Source organism: Heliangelus exortis, chromosome 1 (assembly GCF_036169615.1).
Source record: "Heliangelus exortis chromosome 1, bHelExo1.hap1, whole genome shotgun sequence".
NCBI classification, from domain to species: Eukaryota; Metazoa; Chordata; class Aves; order Apodiformes; family Trochilidae; genus Heliangelus; species Heliangelus exortis.
Window position 1 is genome coordinate 194,774,590 of NC_092422.1, and position 17,341 is coordinate 194,791,930.

Genomic DNA, 17,341 nt, shown 5'->3' on the forward strand with positions numbered 1-17,341 from the left:
GAAGAGTCTTCCAGATAATAGTGTCTCTTTCCAAAGCTTTTCACTAAAACCTCGGGGAAGGAAAGATCTACATTTTGTGGTATGGCCAACTTTTAAACAATTTTCCTCTTGCTATTTATTAGTGGTTTTGTGCCTGGGTTGTTACATCAGAGGAATCCCAGACTTCAGGAAATAGGGAGGGGATTTGTAGTCTTTTTGTTGGCTGACTGAGCAGTGAGATTGGCTGCTGGACTCTTAAAACTCTATCTATCAGTTTTCAATAACATCATTAAAAATAATCATGACAAGCATGTGATTTCCTTCTTCTCTTTCCCTTCATGATAAACACCTTCCTGTGGAGTAATGGGCAAGATATGGAAACTTTGGGAATCTCCTGTTAAAGCAGGAATACCAACCCAAAGTCTGCTGGCAAAACTTTTTCATGTTATCACTATTTTTTTTTTTATAGTCTCCAATGTAGAAGAAGTATCAGGAGAGAACTCCAATGGTCAAACTACAGATGAGAAAATTGCCACAACCCTTTTACCCAGTAGAGCAAGGTTGAAGTATACAGGATTGGACCATGATATGTTGAGAGCAGAATGAAAAGTGGGAAGAGAAATACTGGGGTGTGTTGGAACAGGAAGGTTCCTTTGGATGGTTACATTTCTCCTTTTTTGATAGTTCTCCTCTGCTGCCTGTTCAAGTGTTGGCAAATCTAACACCTTCTTACTGATAACACCCAATTTTTCCCACAACACTGGAAGGCTCAGTTGGCAAAAGCTCATGACCTGGTGGATTGTTTGAAAAACACCCATAAAAAATACCCATAAAGATCAGCCTGACATATTTCAGATATCAGGCACTTATCCATTGGCTTCTAGGGACTTTGGCTCCAGTTCTCTCTGTGTGGCTTGAAAACCAGAGTGAAATATCTCATATTGGGGATTTCTAGTCAAGTGTGGAAAGGGAGGCTTGGGGGAAACAAACCAAAGGAAGAGGAAAAGAAAGGATCCATGTTATAGTAGGGCTCATTCTTCTGCTTGTGTCTTTGTTTTTAGTTGTATTTTACATGCACTTAAAAAATAGTTGGCTCAACAGGTGAGGCTGGGAAGAAAGATGCCAAGACCTCTCATAGACTGGGGGATGCTGGGAAACTGGTTGGAAATGGAGAGGGCACTGAAGGGAGCAAGGGAGGAAGCCCACACGTCACAATTCTGGCACATTTTCCAAGCAAAAACCAAACCCAGCTCAATCAAACATCAAACAAAGTAAACCAAATAGGGAAATAAGGAGGAAGTGAAAAAGAAGCAAAATACAGATTTTTTTCTATCAAATCCTAGGGATGAGGGAAAGAAGAGGGTGCAGCAAAAAATGGAAATGCCTAAAGGGAAATTTGGGAAGGCTTAAGACACCAATGTCATGGTGTTTCCCATTTCCCTTAAGTGTTTCATTCTCAGTGTCTCTGAGGTGTTCAAGTTTTCTGTTGAAAAATACATATAAACCTTGCAGATGAAAAAACCCCGTACCAGCAAGAAGAAATAAAACAATAACCATGGAAAACATCTATAATCAAACAAAAAACACAGCCCTGAAAACATCAAAAAGATACAGGGTGAGTCTCAAATTTCCCCTGTGGTGTTCCTCTGACTTCAGTAACAGTGCAGAATTACATCAGTTCACTTTGATACCTTTTTTTTTTTTTTTTTTTTAAAACAGCTTCTTCTTCCTTTCATGTGCGCATGTCCAGGCAGTACAGCCCATCACCCATAACAACTTCCCTCCAAGCCAGCTCTTTGTCCTTAAGACTCCTACCATCCAGCTGTGAGTACAAGGCATGACAATAGGGTCCATGTTTATCCTTTGTGGCACTTTGTTTGTCAAAACCTTTGGTTTCTTCCTTTTTTTTTTTTTTTTTTTTTCTTGTCTTTTTTTTATTTTTAATTTTCCTTCTTTTTTTTTTTTTTTTTTTTTTTTTTTTTTTTTTGTTAATGTACTTATAAAAAATACTGTGTTTGTGTTGTTGTTGTAGTTTTCTTACCACTGGCTCTGGTGGGACTTCCACCCCACTTTCACAGCCATAATCAATGGATCTGGGACATGCGCCGACATTGAGTAATGGATCAACAAAACCATGGCAGAACCAACCAAACCCAAATCATCCCCAATACACAGGCCTCTTAAAAATGCTGAGATGTCCTTAAGGTGCGTGATGAGTCCATCAGCTCAGCAATCAAACAGAAAACAAGCAAAATTAGAAAGGAAAGGATGCACACACACACACACACACAGATACGCACACGCACAAAATAATAATAATAATAATTATTATAATCAAGAGAGAAATGTCTGGGGTTTGAAAACCAAGACGTGTCCCTAAGTTTGCTGTTTCAGTGTGAATCTTGTGATATTCTCCCCACAGACACATCCAGGTTTAGACTGTTGTTCTTGAAATGGTTTTAGAAAGACTTGCCTGTGCGTGTATCTGCTTGGCTGAACGAAACCCACTTGCTGACTGACTCCTGGTTGCACCCCATCCCCTGTTAGATGCACTCATAACCCATCACTCTGGAGAGGTTCTGGTCTGCTAGCAAGAGGCATGAACAAAACCGTGTAATGGATTTACACACCCTCTTTTTAACCTCTTCCTCCCTCTAAGTGCAAAACAGATCCAAGCTGTAGCTCTGAAGATGGTGTGAGATGGATGTGGGTTGATTCTCCATGGTACCAAGGCATTCCTCCATCTGCTAGAGAACTCTGTTCAGTTCTGGTGAGATGAATGTAGACTCAGCTCTTGCCTCCATGGTGTACAACGTGCAAGGTTCTCCAGACCCTGAGGGTCTCCAGCTACACTGAACCTTGGTGTTCTCCAGGCTGGCAGCTGTATGAACGAAATATCCAAATGCAGAAGAAATGCAGGAGCTCAGTCCTCTTTGGTTGGCTGTGAAACGGGTTGGGATGTTGTTCTGGAGGATCTGAACAGAGGATAGGACAAGGGAATCACCCACAACTGTCCTGCAGTGATAGTGATCTCTGAAGGAATAGGAAGTGCAAAGAAAGAACAAATCCTTCCCAGGCAGCACCCGTGCCTTCAGCAAGGCCTGTGGGTTACAGGAATGGAGGAGAGGCCAGGAGTTGGCATCAAAAGGCAGATGAGCTGTTCAAAGACCTCCAGAAGACATGTAGTTCAGCTGGGGGTATCTAGGTAGAATATTTTGCAGTGTTTCATTTGGATTTCCTCCAACATCTTCAATCCAAAATGTGTGACATCTCCTCTTCAGAGTGGCTTTGAAGCAAGGTTTTACTACCAATCATATGCATCACTTTCCTTCATGGCAAGCCCTTCAGTATCCTTCTGATAATTCCACCATGAGAAAACAACAGTTTTGTTCAGTTGAGGAAACAAAATGGAAAGAATGAACATCTTGATTAAAAAAAAAAAAAAAAAATCCCTCTGGTTGGTTTTTGAGGCCAAGCTCCCTGCCTGGAACAAAATGAGATTTAGGGCTCTTGCTTTCCAAGCTGATGTGGGAAGGAGGGAGATGCTGCACTGTCCATTGCCAGAAGGAACAGAACCACCACCCACAAAATGCCACTGAGCAGAGAGCATTTTTTTTCTGCAGTGCTATGACCAACAGGACACAATGGGAAAGATGGAGGGGGACACAGGTCTCTTTGAAAAATAAGAATAAGCTTATGAAACACATGGGCAGGAGAGCATTGGTCTCCTCCTCCCTTCTTGACCCCTCCCCCTGCCCCAAAAGAGCAGCTACATCACTCTTTGCCCAGGCAGATAAGAGCCACAGTGGTCCAACTCTGAATGGAGCTGTGGCATTTTTTGGGGAGAGCCTTGGGGTTCCTCTCCCTGTGGGTACTATCAAGAGATAGAGTTGCAATGGCTCTGCAGGAGAGGACCTCGATTTGCTCCTGCCCTCCAGGATCCCTGCAGCCAGGCTGCCTTCCCCTTGGGGAGACTTTTAGTAACACTGAGTTCATTTCCATGTCCTTTCCAGAGGCTACAGCAGCCTTTGGAAGGCAGTTAAAGCAGCATGACAGAAGTTACCTCCCCATTTCCCATCTGCAGAGTGATGCTGTGATGATGGGGGAGGGTTTGTAGGGTGGGTTGGTTTTTGTTTTGTTTTTTTTTTTTAGTGTGTGTGTGTGTTTGTGTGTGTAATAGTTTTTCTCTAGGGCAAAGGCAGAGGGGAAGCTGTGAAAAGGAGAGCTCCACCCAAATGTCTTGATATCCCCGGAGCCAAGATTCCTCTGTAGTTTTTCTTTTAACCCCTGGGGCTTTGTCTGTCCATAGACTTCGAAAGAGAAAGAAATGAGAAAGAGAGAGAGAGGAGCTCTTATCAGGTGACTCTGCTTACAGCTGATCAAAACTTGCACTTGGTAAAGATGATGATCTTGAGTGAGGCACGACTTGGTTTATCCCTCCCAGGGTGTCCCTGGCAGGACAGTTCTCAGCTGTCTATGCTCATGAGGGTTATGACTTGTTCAAGTTTGTAGGCAAGTTTCTGTTTCCCAGCCTGGTCGTCTTGATCAAGGGCTCCGAGAATCTGGAAAAGAAGGGAGAAAGAAGTCAGAGGGATTTTGACTTTTTTGGCCCCAGATGACTGATACCAACACTTTATTGCAGCAGATGAGGGTTATATTTCTCTAAGGTAGGTTCCAGGCTTAGGTAGGTCCCAGGTCTAAATGCAGACCTCTAAATTGCAACCAGTGAAATGAGTTCTCATCTTGGATTCTTATTTCTTGGTAGCTTTGTTCATTACCTTGCCATGGCAATTAAGATGCCTTAAGGGGTCTCACCTGGTCTTCAACACCTAGAATCATGTTGCTCACCTTTAAGTGCTGTGTCCAGGTCCATTCTTGGGTGATTTAGGATATCTGGAATGGCACTGAGCACATATACTTAAAAAACTTTTGGCCACATAGAAGGGAGAGCTCATGTTGGGCTCCTCTGTAGCAAGCTAACATCTGACCATCAACTACTGCAAACTAGCTGAACCTGAATGACCAATAACAAGTTACAAAACTAACTGGGTTCCCAATGGAAGATTACTAGAGAGACAGATAATCCAAGACCTTTCCTTTCCTGCCTAGGACTTGCTTTTCACTCCTGAAGTCCATCATTCCCCTCTTTAGGATGAAGATAGATATCTGTGACACATGCTGGGCTCTGGGAATGGATGGGCCATCCCATGGTCCTGCAGAACTTGTCATCCCCCTCCAAGGCTCTTACCTCCTCACTGTATTTTCCAACGTAGGAGTAAATCTCTGAAAGAGCACTCATGGTGTTGAACTCATTCATGTGCATGCGGGACTGCTCGGCCAAGTATGCGTTCATGTCCTGGTCACTGATTGCTGGCATTTTGGCAATGTCTGAATAGTACCTGAGAGAAAGAAATACAGATGTTTCTTGAGGGGAAAGAGAGGAAGTCAAAATCTGAAAGCCAGCAGCAATGTGGAGAAAGGACACATTCAGTGCTCTCGGGTTCTTCTGGTGCATCACTGCTATACCTGGGCATGTTCTTCTCCTACAGTAGGGGAAATGACACAGCCAAAAGTAGAAATTAGGTAATCTGCTGTTCCTAAATTGTCAGTTGCAATCACTTAGCTGTACTAGGAGACTGAAACTCCAAAGAGCATCCTCCATGCCATCAAAGAAGTGCCAGGTTCCTTTGTTACACCTTCAAGGGCTTTCAGCCCTTCCTCCAGTCCTACAGAGTGGTTCCACTGATCTTGCTGCCCACTGAGAGCTCAGGATTTTTCTCCCGTAGACAAAGAAAACCCTTGCATGCTTTCTTGCACCATTCCCATTGATTTGCAGCCCAGAGAGCAAACCAGATCCTGGTCTGCATCAAGAGAAGAGTGGCCAGAAGGTCAAGGGAAGGGATTCTCCCCCTCTACTCTACTCTTGTGAGACCCCACCTGGAATAGTGTGTCCAGTCTGGAGCCCCTATTATAAGAAAGACATGGAAGTGCTGGAGCATGTCCAGAAAAGGGCCACGAGGATGCTCAGAGGGCTGAAGCACCTCTCCTATGAGGACAGACTGAGAAAGTTGGGGTTATTCAGCCTGGAGAGGAGAAGGCTCCCAGGAGACCGTATCGGAACCTTCCAGTATCTGAAGGGGCTCCAGGAAAGGTGGGGAGGGACTTTTTAGGATGTCAGGGAGTGATAGGAGCAGGGGGAATGGATTCAAACCAGAGGAGGGGCGATTGAGATTGGAAGTTAGGAAGAAGTTCTTCACCATGAGGGTGGTGAGAGACTGGAACAGGTTGCCCAAAGAGGTGCTGGAAGCCCCATCCCTGGAAATTTTTCAGGCCAGGCTGGATGGGGCTCTGAGCAATCTGATCTAGTGGGAGTTGTGGGAGGGGGGTTGGAACTGGATGATCTTAAAGGTCTCTTCCAACCCTGAAAATTCTATGAATCTATGATTGCTAACATCATCCACCTTTCCCACTGAATCCAGTCCATCCCAGCAGCTCCTCAGCTGCTCACCATCTCCCTTTTTCCCCATACTTGAAGCTGGCCTGGTATCATTTTGTACCAAAAAGTTTCCACACTCCCATCCCAACCCTGACTGGGGAAAATTTGCTTTTGTTAGAAGTCAGCACCATTCCTCCTGAGCTCAAGAGGACTGGGGGGGGATCCAGAGAATATGGAACCCCCAGAGCCCTTGCCCAGCAGGCTTCATCAGCAGAGCAATGTCTCTTTAAAGCAGTTGCTATTTGCAATGTCCTTTGTCCCCAGGGTAAGGCAGGTCTTGGAGGACAAGGTTTGTAGAAGGTAATCAGTCACTGTCACTCGCAGCTGTGCTCTGCTGTCAACTGGTTAATTAGACACCATCATTTACATTTTTAATTTCTGCAATTTGACATTTTGTGCACAAGGAAAAAAAAAAATAGAAGCAGGAGAAAAAAAAAAAAAAAAAAAAAAAAAAAAGCCCAGAGCTGCAGCAATCCACAATTTCATAATTAGGAGGCAGAGGGGACAGGGAGGCAAAAGAGCTGACAGGTGTCCTGTAAACAGCTCTGAGACACCTGCTGAGATGGAAGCTGTTTTCCACTGCAGAGAAATTGGACGTTGAAGTGCTGGATGATAAGGATCCTTCAGACAGGCAAGTGGGAAAATACTCTCTATGACAGAGTGGGACAAGCAGCTGCTGAAATCTCCTGTGAAAAGCAGCTCAGTGCAAAGAGCACTGGGAGGAAACCTCTCCAGCTTTGGTCAGTCTGGTTTTGTGCTCTGAATTCTCATCTTGATTTACAGCAATGGGTTGGTCTCAGTTGTTATCTGGGGTTTGCAGGGGTGGGTTGATGTAACAGAAGGACCTGGATAGGCTAAAAAAATGGGCTGAGGTCAACCCTCTGCAAAAAAACCAAGTGTTGGGCCCTGCACCTTGAATCCTGGGGTCAGTTCTGGGTCCCTCAAGACAAGAAGGACATTGAGGGGCTGGAGGGCAATGGAGACGAAGGGTCTGGAGCACAAGGCTTATGAGGAGAGGTTGAGGGAATTGGGGGTGCTAAGTCTGGAGAAAAGAAGGCTAAGGGGAAACATTCTCATGCTCTACAACTCCCTGAAAAGATTTGGAGAGAGGTGGGAGTTGGTCTCTTCTCCTAAGGAACAAGTGGTAATGAACTCAAGTTGTACCAGGGGAGGTTTGGATTGAATATTAAAAGAAATTTCTTCACTGGAAGGGTTGTATCATCTGCTTCTCCAAGTTTCTTCTGTCTCCCTTTCACTTGATAGCAATGCTTAATGGAGGGTTGGACTTGAAGATCTCTGGAGGTCCCTTCCAACCTCTCATATTCTGTGATTCTCTCCTGGGGCTGTGACTCGCAAGGGTCTGGAAGCTTCTCAGTCCCTTTCCAGCCTGCAGGGCTATCTTCCCACCCCCATGATTCATCTGAACAATGAAAAAACAACCCAAAATAGTCCTTAGAGAGAAGGACAGGATGCAAGAACTTGACTTTAAGGGCTTGGATGTCTCTCCAGCCATGACAGACTCCCAGGTTGTGATCTCAATGTTCTGGGGTCATGGGCCATTACCCAACACTACACCAAAATGTCCTCAATTTCCCTGAGTTCCCTGGCCAACACACACTTGAGGAGTCATTTCCCACTGTGCCTGAAAACCAATGTATCATGCAAGTGTGTTTATGGAAAAAAAAAAAAAAAAAGGCAAAGAGGAGGAAAAAAGGCATGTCTGAATAAGCAAATCCAGCTGCTAGGACTTGGAGATGTGGAATCCTTTCTCCTTAATAAATTGTGATAGGACCAGAGGACATGGATGTAAGCAGTGCCAGGAAAGGTTTAGGCTATTTAGGAAATATTTTTTCACTGAGGGGGTTGTCAGGCATTGGAATGGCCCAGGACAGTGGTGGACTCACTATCTCTGGAGGTATTTAAAAGGCATTTGGAGCTGGTCCTTAAGGACATGGTTTAGTAGTTAGATTATGGTGTTGGTCAAATGTTGGACTGGATGATCTTGGAGGTCTCTTCCAACCTAAACATTCTGTGATTTTCTCATATCCTTCCATCACAACTTAGATGTGTCCAAAGGACATATTTACACAGAAGTGTTTATAATGAAGCCATCACTGCTCTATGTGAAGAAATTCTGTGTATATTAAAGCATCCAAGTGACAACAGGATGACAACATCCTTACTGAGTCTCCATTTACCTTCTATTTGAGCCCAGATCCTCAGAAGTACTTAGGGCCTGGCTGCTATTTGCATATCCCTGATGTCTTCAAAACCACTCTGAAGATATTAGGGATCCCCAGAGGTCCTTACATTTTCATGGGCAGCTTTTGCCAGGCTGCTTCCTTCCACCCCCACAGCTGAAAGGCAACAAAAAGGGAAAAGGGAGATGGTTGTCTCACCATGCTGCCCCTGGGAGCACCCTTAAGATGATGGCCACTGGATCACACCTGAGCAGTGGATAGGTTGTTGAGTTCCAAATCTACAGCCCCAGGGGCTGCATTGGCCAGCAGGAGGTTGAGGAGATAGGGCTAAGCCAAATTCCCTCTGAAGGAGGCAGAAATGGATCAAATTTAGCTTAGTTTGTCTCTAGAGGTTCAGGACTCAAAGTCCAAAGTAGAAGGTATAGTCCCTGACTACAAGAAGGACTTGAAGGTGTTGGAGCCTTTCCAGAGAAAGACAATGAAACAGTTGAAGGTTCTATGAGGAACCTCCTCTTATGAGGAGCAGCTGAGGGAACTGGTGGTGTTTAGGGTGGAGAAAAGGAAGCCAAGGGGAGACCCTCATCCTTTCTACAGCTCCCTGAAAGGAGGTTGGAGCAAGGGAAGGGTGATTGATGGTGATGGTGGTGGTGGTGGTGATGGTGATGGTGGTGGGGGTGTCAGCCTCTTCTCCCAAGTAACAAGCAATAGAACAAGAAGAGATGGCCTCCAGTTGTGCCAGGGGAGGTTTAGATTGGATATTGGGAGAAATATATTCACTGCTGGACACACTTCTTTTGATGCAGCCTACAACACAGCTGGTTTCTGAGCTGCAAACTCACACTGATGGCTTATGTTGAGCTTCTCATCAACCAGCATCCCAAAGTCCTTCTCCTCAGGTCTGTTCTTGATGAATTCTTCTCTCAGCCCAAATTTGCACTAAATAAAATCATAGAATCTTAGAATAGCTTAGGTTGGAAGGGACCTTAGAGATCACCTACTCCAAGCTCCCTGCCTTGAGCTGGGATGCCTCTCATCCAGCCCAGGTTGCTCCAAGCCTCATCCAACCTGGCCTTGAACACCTCCAGGGAGGGAGCAGCCACAACTTCTCTGGGCAATCTGTTCCAGAGTCTCAGCACCCTCCTCCTGAATAACTTCTTCCTAAGATCCAATCTGAACCTCTTCTCCTTCAGCCTCCCTTTGTCCTATGGCTGGACACTTATGAAAAGTCCCTTTCCATCGTTCCTGTATATTCCTTCAGGTATTAAAATAACTATTCTTGTACCTTTCACATCCTCCTCATTCCCTGGTCTCTGTTTGGTTCTTTTTTCATTTATCTAGGGAAAGCACTACAGCAGTGACAAGGGAATACATCTTGCTCTCTGTTTAGCCAGGTGAAAATGCTCTCACCTTTGGTACCAACCAGAAAAGGCTCCTTAGTGGAGCTGTTTTGCAAGGACGACTCTGCCTGCTGCCACTCAGTAACTCATTAACTCATCAGAAAAGAAGAGACAAATCATATTGCCAGTGTTTCCTCTCCAGTCTGAAATTTTCCAGCAGGGCCTTGGTTTAGACAGCTTAGCACGGAGCTAATTGCCTTCCAAAAGCTCTTTTTGTCCTGGCTGTTGTTGTAGCATGGCTGGGTTGGGACTGCACTCATTAATAATCATTTTAGCATATGAAAAGCTCGTAACGAATCCATGTGCTGCAGACGCAATTACAGCCAGAACATAATTAGGGTTTCTGGAATAGCTGGCTCTAGCCAGACCACTAATGGTGGAAGAGATGCATGAAAGGGAGCTGGGGGACTGCTAGAGCTGGAGGAAAGCTTGGGAACAACCTAGCAGCAGGCTCAGTTATGGGATGAAGTGAAGCAGTGCAAGGATGCTCCATCAGCCCTTCTGTTGACACAGATCACGTTGTGCTGGTACAGCTGCTTTGGCCCAGACTGATCCCATTTTGGAGAAGGGTTCAAGACCAGGCTGTTAAATGTTGATTGGACTTTGGAAGGAGTAGCACAATGGCTGAGCAAAAAGTATTGGCCCCAAAATTGGCTGCTGATCTGTCAGTTCTTCCAGAGGTTTTCCTTCAAGAAGATGAGGGAACGATTCTGTCTGCCTGGGCATCCCCTAGATGGGCCAATTTTTGTATTTTGCATGTGCACAGCTTTTCCTGCTGCTTTTCATCTCGTTATGAATGATAGAGAATGGCTGGACAGCACTCAGTCAGTGGCTGAAGACTGAATGGGTTCACAAGTAGTTCCTCTGGAAGAAGAAACCATCTAATATATCATCTCAGTGCAGAGGATGTGTGTGCCTGAGGCTGTGCAGAGATGGATTTGCATCTCACCTCCTGCACCATGTGAAAAATATCAGGATCTTTTTTGAGATAAAAAGTCAGCAAATTGTCATCAACCAAGACCAAAAGCTAAAACTGAGAGGCAGGGAATGAGCTGTACTCCCTCGGCCCTGGGGATGCAATGAGATGGCATGGGCTGTAATTGCAGCCAGGGAGATTTTAGCTGCTCAGCAGGGAAAACACTCGATGGGAAGGAGAGGGAAGCACCAGAATGGATTGCAGAGACTCAGCCATTGGAGACCTTTAAGAAAGGAATGGACAAGCATCTGTCAGGAAGGCTTTAAACAAAGCTGATCCTGCCCTGAGGCAAGAGCTGGTTGGGTTGACCTCCTGAGGCCCCTTCCAGCACTGGTTTTATTATCTCTCCTGGCAACACTCCCCTACCTTGACCCTTGGTATGTTATATCTTCAGCTTTCTTTCTGGCAGGGAAAGCAGACACAAAAGACTGCATTTTTTTAAAGTAGAGACAGGATTTGCACCTGTCATTTGCTGCTCTCTTTGAAAGCCCTTGGAGTCACCCTCATGTTTCTGTTTAAAAACCTCAATAACTTACAATATTAGGGTGCCTGCAGTTTGTAATTTTTTTTTTTTTTTTTTTTTTTTTTTTTTTTTTTTTTTTTTGGTGTGTGTGTGTGTATGTATTGAACTTGTTCAATTTGTCTCTCTTTTTAAAACTAGCTGCAAAGTGGCTGACAGACATCACAAGCACTGCACTGAGCATCTATTGACTACAGAGTCCTGGAGCCCCAGGATGCCAAACAATGGTGGTTAGATCCAGAATGTGGGCAGTCTCTCAATTATGAAAATTACAAATATATTCCCCCAGGGTTTTCTGACAAGGTTAAGAACTCAACATCTAAAGGCTAAAGCCATGCAAATCACAGTTGCTTCAGGAAAAGGAAACAGAAGAGAGCACGGACCCAGGACTTGGGTATCATCTCCTAGGTCAGATGATGGTTGTACCCTGCTTAACATAATAAACTGCAGATGTTCTAATTCTGACTACCACAAACCATTTTTAGTCCCAAACCTAGTAAATCTATTTTGCATGGTCTTCACTGAAAGATTCTCAAAGCATTAAGAATATTTGCAATGTCTTTATTGACTTTCAGCTTTCTTCAAGGGGTTATTTTTAATCCACACCAAAGCAGCCAAAAGGAGACCAAGTCCCTACCAAGCTGAGAAAAAAAAGCACCAGTTCCTCTCCTTGCAGCACTGCAGGCATTTGGGGCATCAGTGTGCAATGGAAAAAAACTCTTCAGCTGCTTCTTTTTGTGCTCTGCCCATTTTTTAGTCTCCCACATCCCTGCCTCCATGCCAGGCATCGGTGGGGAAACAGTGTATTGATTGTGATGCAGGCAATTAAACGGTGTTAATGAAGTTCAAACAAGTGTTATCATAAGCTTGGCAGCACGGAGAGAAATGAAAGGTCAGCCACAGCCCTTTGTCATCTTTTCAGTGTGGTGTTGAATGCTAATGAGACAGTCCCAATTAAAACAGGCTCCCCTTTGTATTGCTTGGGGATCGCATCAAATGCTCCCAAGTTCTCCAGATTTCTAGGCTCAAAGGGGACATTTGAAGTAAACTTGAAAAGATGCAGATCTGAAGCTGCTCTAATGTAAATTCAGCAAAAGCCTATGGAGTTTTGCTAACAGAAATCAGATGAGAATCTGGTCTACCTTTCCCATTCTTTTCCTCTTTTTTTTTTTCTTTTTTTTTTTTTTTTTTCAATAGGCTCAGATAATGATAACTGAAAAGCCTTCACCTTGTTTTAGAACTACAGTCTGTCTCTTCGTGGCTTCAACAAAAATCAGTCTGTCCCCATTTCCTAGGCTGATTCTCCTGCCTCAGTCTGGCCTCATCTTCCACCCTAATCCAAGTTATGGCTGCACCTAAATACTTTTGAGCCATCTCTTTTCAGAGTGAAAGAGCCCTGGGTGTGTAATTTGAATGCTGAACCTGGTTTTCTCCAAAAGTGTGGGTTTCTCAGCAGGATCATTTCAGCAGGAAATTTCTGCTTCCAATAGCATCCAAAAAAGAAGTGTTGAAATCAACCTCCCAGTTGACCACCATGTGGAGGGAGACCATTGATCAGCCCAGAATCTGTAGCTATTCCCTCCCCAAGATGCATTTACACTTTAAAGAGGTGGAAAACCTGTCTTGGAAGGGTTGGAGGTATGTACTTTCACACCTGCTTGCTTCTTGTGCTTTGGGTTATGTTGAGCCCTGAAGTCCCACTGAGAAACCAGGAGCTGCAAAGGGAAGGTTTGGAGTAACTCAGCTCAGCCACCATTTCACCAGAGCTGTTAAAAGCCATGAACCTGTCTTGACTCCAGAGTACCTTCAAGTGGGGTTCCAATCTACCACTGGCCTAATTGCACTCCAACAGGTTCTTCTTCATCAAAGAAATTCATTTGATTTCAGGTGCTTCTGATTTACTCAACGGCTTCTTAAAACTTCCTGGATTAAAATCTTTTTTATCTTATGATTTGCTCTTTGAAGAAGTCTAGTGGGCTTGAAGGATGCTGTCTCCAGCTGATGCTGACTGCAGAAATAGCTCCAACCAGCACTGGAAGCCACTGGAGTTGAAATAACTCCCCCTCAACTACTGTTACAGAATGGAGAAAAGGAATTCATTAACTCAGAGTAGAATTGAAATTATATTCTATTCATCCTTGATATGTTTTTCCTTTGATCTACCACAGCATCCAGGTGCCACTGCCTTGAGTCAGTGGATCAAACTCATAAAAATACAAGCAGGGCAGGAGCTCTAACTCTGTTCCAAACCCCTCAGCCTCCCCTTAGGCTCCAGTTCAAGTTGTCAGACATCAGTGCAGACAACAACCCAGCACATGCTGGGCACAAAAATCCAGGGCTGTTTACTAGCAGCAGGAGGTGTTATGTACCTCATCTGCAAACTCAGTTGTTCAGAAAAAAAACTTCCAGGGAAATGCAGCTCCTCTTGCTGAAGACCTCTGGGCAACAGGATTTTGCTCCAAAAAGTTGCCAAGTGAAATCAGTTCCAGAAAACCAACCCAACCAACAAACCAATAAAACAAACCAGAAGAACTTCAACAGCTGGAAACTGCAGCCTTCTGCTTATCCAGGAATAAAAAAAAATAGAATGGAAATGCCCCATTCTTCACCTCCATACCTCAGTTTGTCCCTAAAATCTATCCCACAGATAAAAATCTGTCCCAAAGGTAAAAAGGCATCCAGGGTCATATGGAAAACAAAGAGTTTCTCCACAAATACCAACCACTCACTCCCCACAAGGCTGCCAAACTGTCATGGAATATGACACCTTTGGGTCCCTGTTGCTGCCAGTTGGGTTCCTAAATGAATCTCCAACATCTCTTTCCCCCTCTCCAGATCAATCCAGCAGTCAGCCTCAATCCATGCTAAGAAACTTGGACACAGTACCAGAAGTAGGTCATAATTATCCAGGTAGCTTGTGAGAGCCTTACAGGTTGCCTAGAAACAACATTTGCAGGAATGTTTAACCACATCTAAAAATAATTGTCCAGAGAAATCAGACACCAATGAGAGAATTATTGTAAAAAAAAAAATAAATGTGTCACCTCAGGCTGACAAGGGGACAGATCTCTTTGATCAGCCCTGCTCTCCTTCCAGAAATAAGAAGGAAAACCATTCCCACCAAAGGAAACACAGGGCTTTAGAGAGCAGTGTGCCAGGAGGAGCAGAGGTCTCCTGTAAGCTGGGTATCAATTTTAGACAGTGGCTATGAAGTCACCCAGACAAATAATCACTTCAAACGAGAAGGCATTGCACAGGCATGATCTGTGAGATAAACCCAGCTCTGTTTTTACAGAGAAATAATCATTCTCCATCTGTGCAGTTCCCAAACCTGTCAATAACACCAAGCAAGCGTAGCATCCTGCAAAACAAAGCACAGATCAACTTCTGCAAGGCTTGTTCCAGCACACAGCCTCCTGCTGAATGGAGTGAAAGATGTGCTGTTTGTTTGTCCTGCAGAGCATTGGAAGAGAAGCTGAAGCCTCTAGGAACTGCAGGAATAGTTGGCTTAGTAGAATTCCCTGCAGAGTAGCATCAAATCATAGACTGGGTTGTGTTGGAAGGGACCATAAGGATCATCCAGTTCCAACCCCCCTGCCGTGGGCAGGGACACCTTCCACCAGCCCAGGTTGCTCCAAGCCCCATCCAACCTGACCTGAGACACTCCCAGGGATGGGACATCCACAGCTTCTCTGGGCAACCTGGGCCAGGGTCTCACCACCCTCATAGCAAGGAATTTCTTCCTAATATATAACCTAAATCTCACCTCTTTCAGCTTTAAACTGCTCCCTCTCACTCTATCACTCCAGGCTCCTGTCAAAAATCTCTTTTCAGTTTTCCTGTTGCATGTCCAGGTATTGGAAAGTGCTCTAAGATACCTCCAGGCTGGAGAAACCCAACTCTCTCAGCCTGTCTTCATAGAATAGTTTGCCAGACAGTGACTTTCACTGCAGCAGATTGATCAGTCCAGCCAGATGTGCTGCAGATGTGGATAAATGCTTGGACCTTTCAGAAAATGCCTGCAGAGTTTCAGTCACCAGCCTCTCAGTTTTATGGCACCTCATTCAAAGCACAGAAGAGACTCCAAGGAAAGCTACTGGATTCAGAATCAGAGGAGATCACTGTCTGGTCCTTGGGATCAAGGCAGTGTGGGCACTGTCACAAGGATGCTGAGAACATCAAATCACTCCTGGTCTGGGTGGAAAGACTTAGGAGCCCATGTACTTCACAGGGCTCAAAATCATCACTTCCCCTTCCTTCCTCCCATCTCTCACTTCTCAACAGTTTCTTCTCAAGAGAAGCCACGATGGTGAACACCTTTAATTCACACCTCTAATTAAATTTCCACCTCCACCTTGGAAACAAAAGGTTGACACAGAGCTTTCCACTTAGGCAATAACCAAAATAAAAAAAGCAACACAAAGCAATACTGATGATGCCTCCATCCTGGAAACAGGACCTCATTGCATCACTCTCTTATCTCATAGATATTTCAAGAATTAAAACTCACCTTTCTACCCAGTTCTTGTAGCTGGGGATGTCCTTGGCATAGAGAAGCTTGTTGGAAGGAGAATCTTTGCCCAGACGATGCTCTGAGGTTGAACAGGAATCCATGAAAGTCTGAGCCACAACAGAGAGGCAGGCATCTGTGATGCTGTTCTTGTGGATATCGAAGACAAACTGTGGGTTCTTGATCATGTTAACCCAGAACCTCAAAGGCAAGCTGGAAGAGGGGGGGGAGAGGTGGGAGAGGTGAATCAGTCAGTACATGGCTCACAGGCTTTTCTGTGTGAGGTTATAATGGTAAATGGTGGATGGGAATCAAAGATCATGGTGTGGACATAAGGATTCTGGGATAAGATATGAGACAGAATAAATTCTTCCCCTCCAGGACTCTAGGGATGGCTGTGGAGTCACCTCAGGAGTGGCTTTTGTCCCTGTTATCCTTCCAAGCCAGATTTTTTCAATCATGAAGTCAATGCCATCTTATTAAAGTTGCACGTAAATTAATGGGAGTATAATTGAGGTGATGACAATGACTCCTAACATAATTGAGGTAATGAAAACAGCTCCTGACTTCTCTACTTTAGGGTACAAGTTGCACCCCTTAGCTGTGGGAGAGGCCTTGCATCCACAAAACCCCTTGAATATTTGTCACTGGGGGACTTGGTTATTATCATTGCAATCCCATGGGAAAGAGAGGTAGGGAGAACTTCCAGGTGGAGCCCAGACGTGGTTATGGCATCTACTGTGTGCTGTGGACATCATCTACTGTCATGATCTCAAGCCAAAACCCACATCTGGTCCCACCACCCAGGGCATGAAGCAGCCAGTACATGGCAGGGAAATCTCTGTTGCCTCCAGGAAGAAAAGAAACTGGGGAACAAGTGTTGCAACCTTTGAAATGAAAATGTGTCTGCCCTAACCAAGGAAATATTATTCCAGTTGCAATCCAAAGCTCTTTTTTTCCCCCCCTTTTTTTTTTTTTCTTTCTCAAAAGAGCCATTCATTTGTGTGAAATGCCCTGAGGTATCTACCTCCAGCCATTGCCTCAAGCCTTTTTGTGTCAGGGCAAATGAATTCATATGATCCTGGCCTAGGAGCTGGGATGTGTCACTGATCACAGAGTTAGACTCTTGTCTCTCTGTCAGGTAGGCTGTTAAATCTACCTTCAATGTCTGCACCTTCCCAAGAGGAGGTTTTTCTTCAGCCTAATAAATTCACCAGATGTTCAGGGTAAACTCCCCAGCTTCCAAGTTCCTTCAATTTGCT

The 17,341-nt window shown here is 44.7% G+C and overlaps 1 protein-coding gene across 2 annotated transcripts in view; it reads right to left on the reverse strand.

Moving 5' to 3' along the window:
- Nucleotides 1-4,106: 4,106 nt before the first annotated feature.
- PLXNA4 (plexin A4) overlaps nucleotides 4,107-17,341 on the reverse strand; it is a 504,022-nt gene continuing 490,787 nt past the window's right edge. For both annotated transcript variants that reach the window (XM_071734217.1, XM_071734218.1), the window contains exons 30-32: nucleotides 16,080-16,292; nucleotides 5,228-5,378; nucleotides 4,107-4,541 (exon numbers count right to left, since the gene is read on the reverse strand). In XM_071734217.1, the coding sequence (XP_071590318.1) occupies nucleotides 4,446-4,541; nucleotides 5,228-5,378; nucleotides 16,080-16,292 (460 nt within the window). In that variant the 3' untranslated portion in view covers nucleotides 4,107-4,445. The remainder of the gene's footprint in view (nucleotides 4,542-5,227; nucleotides 5,379-16,079; nucleotides 16,293-17,341) is intronic.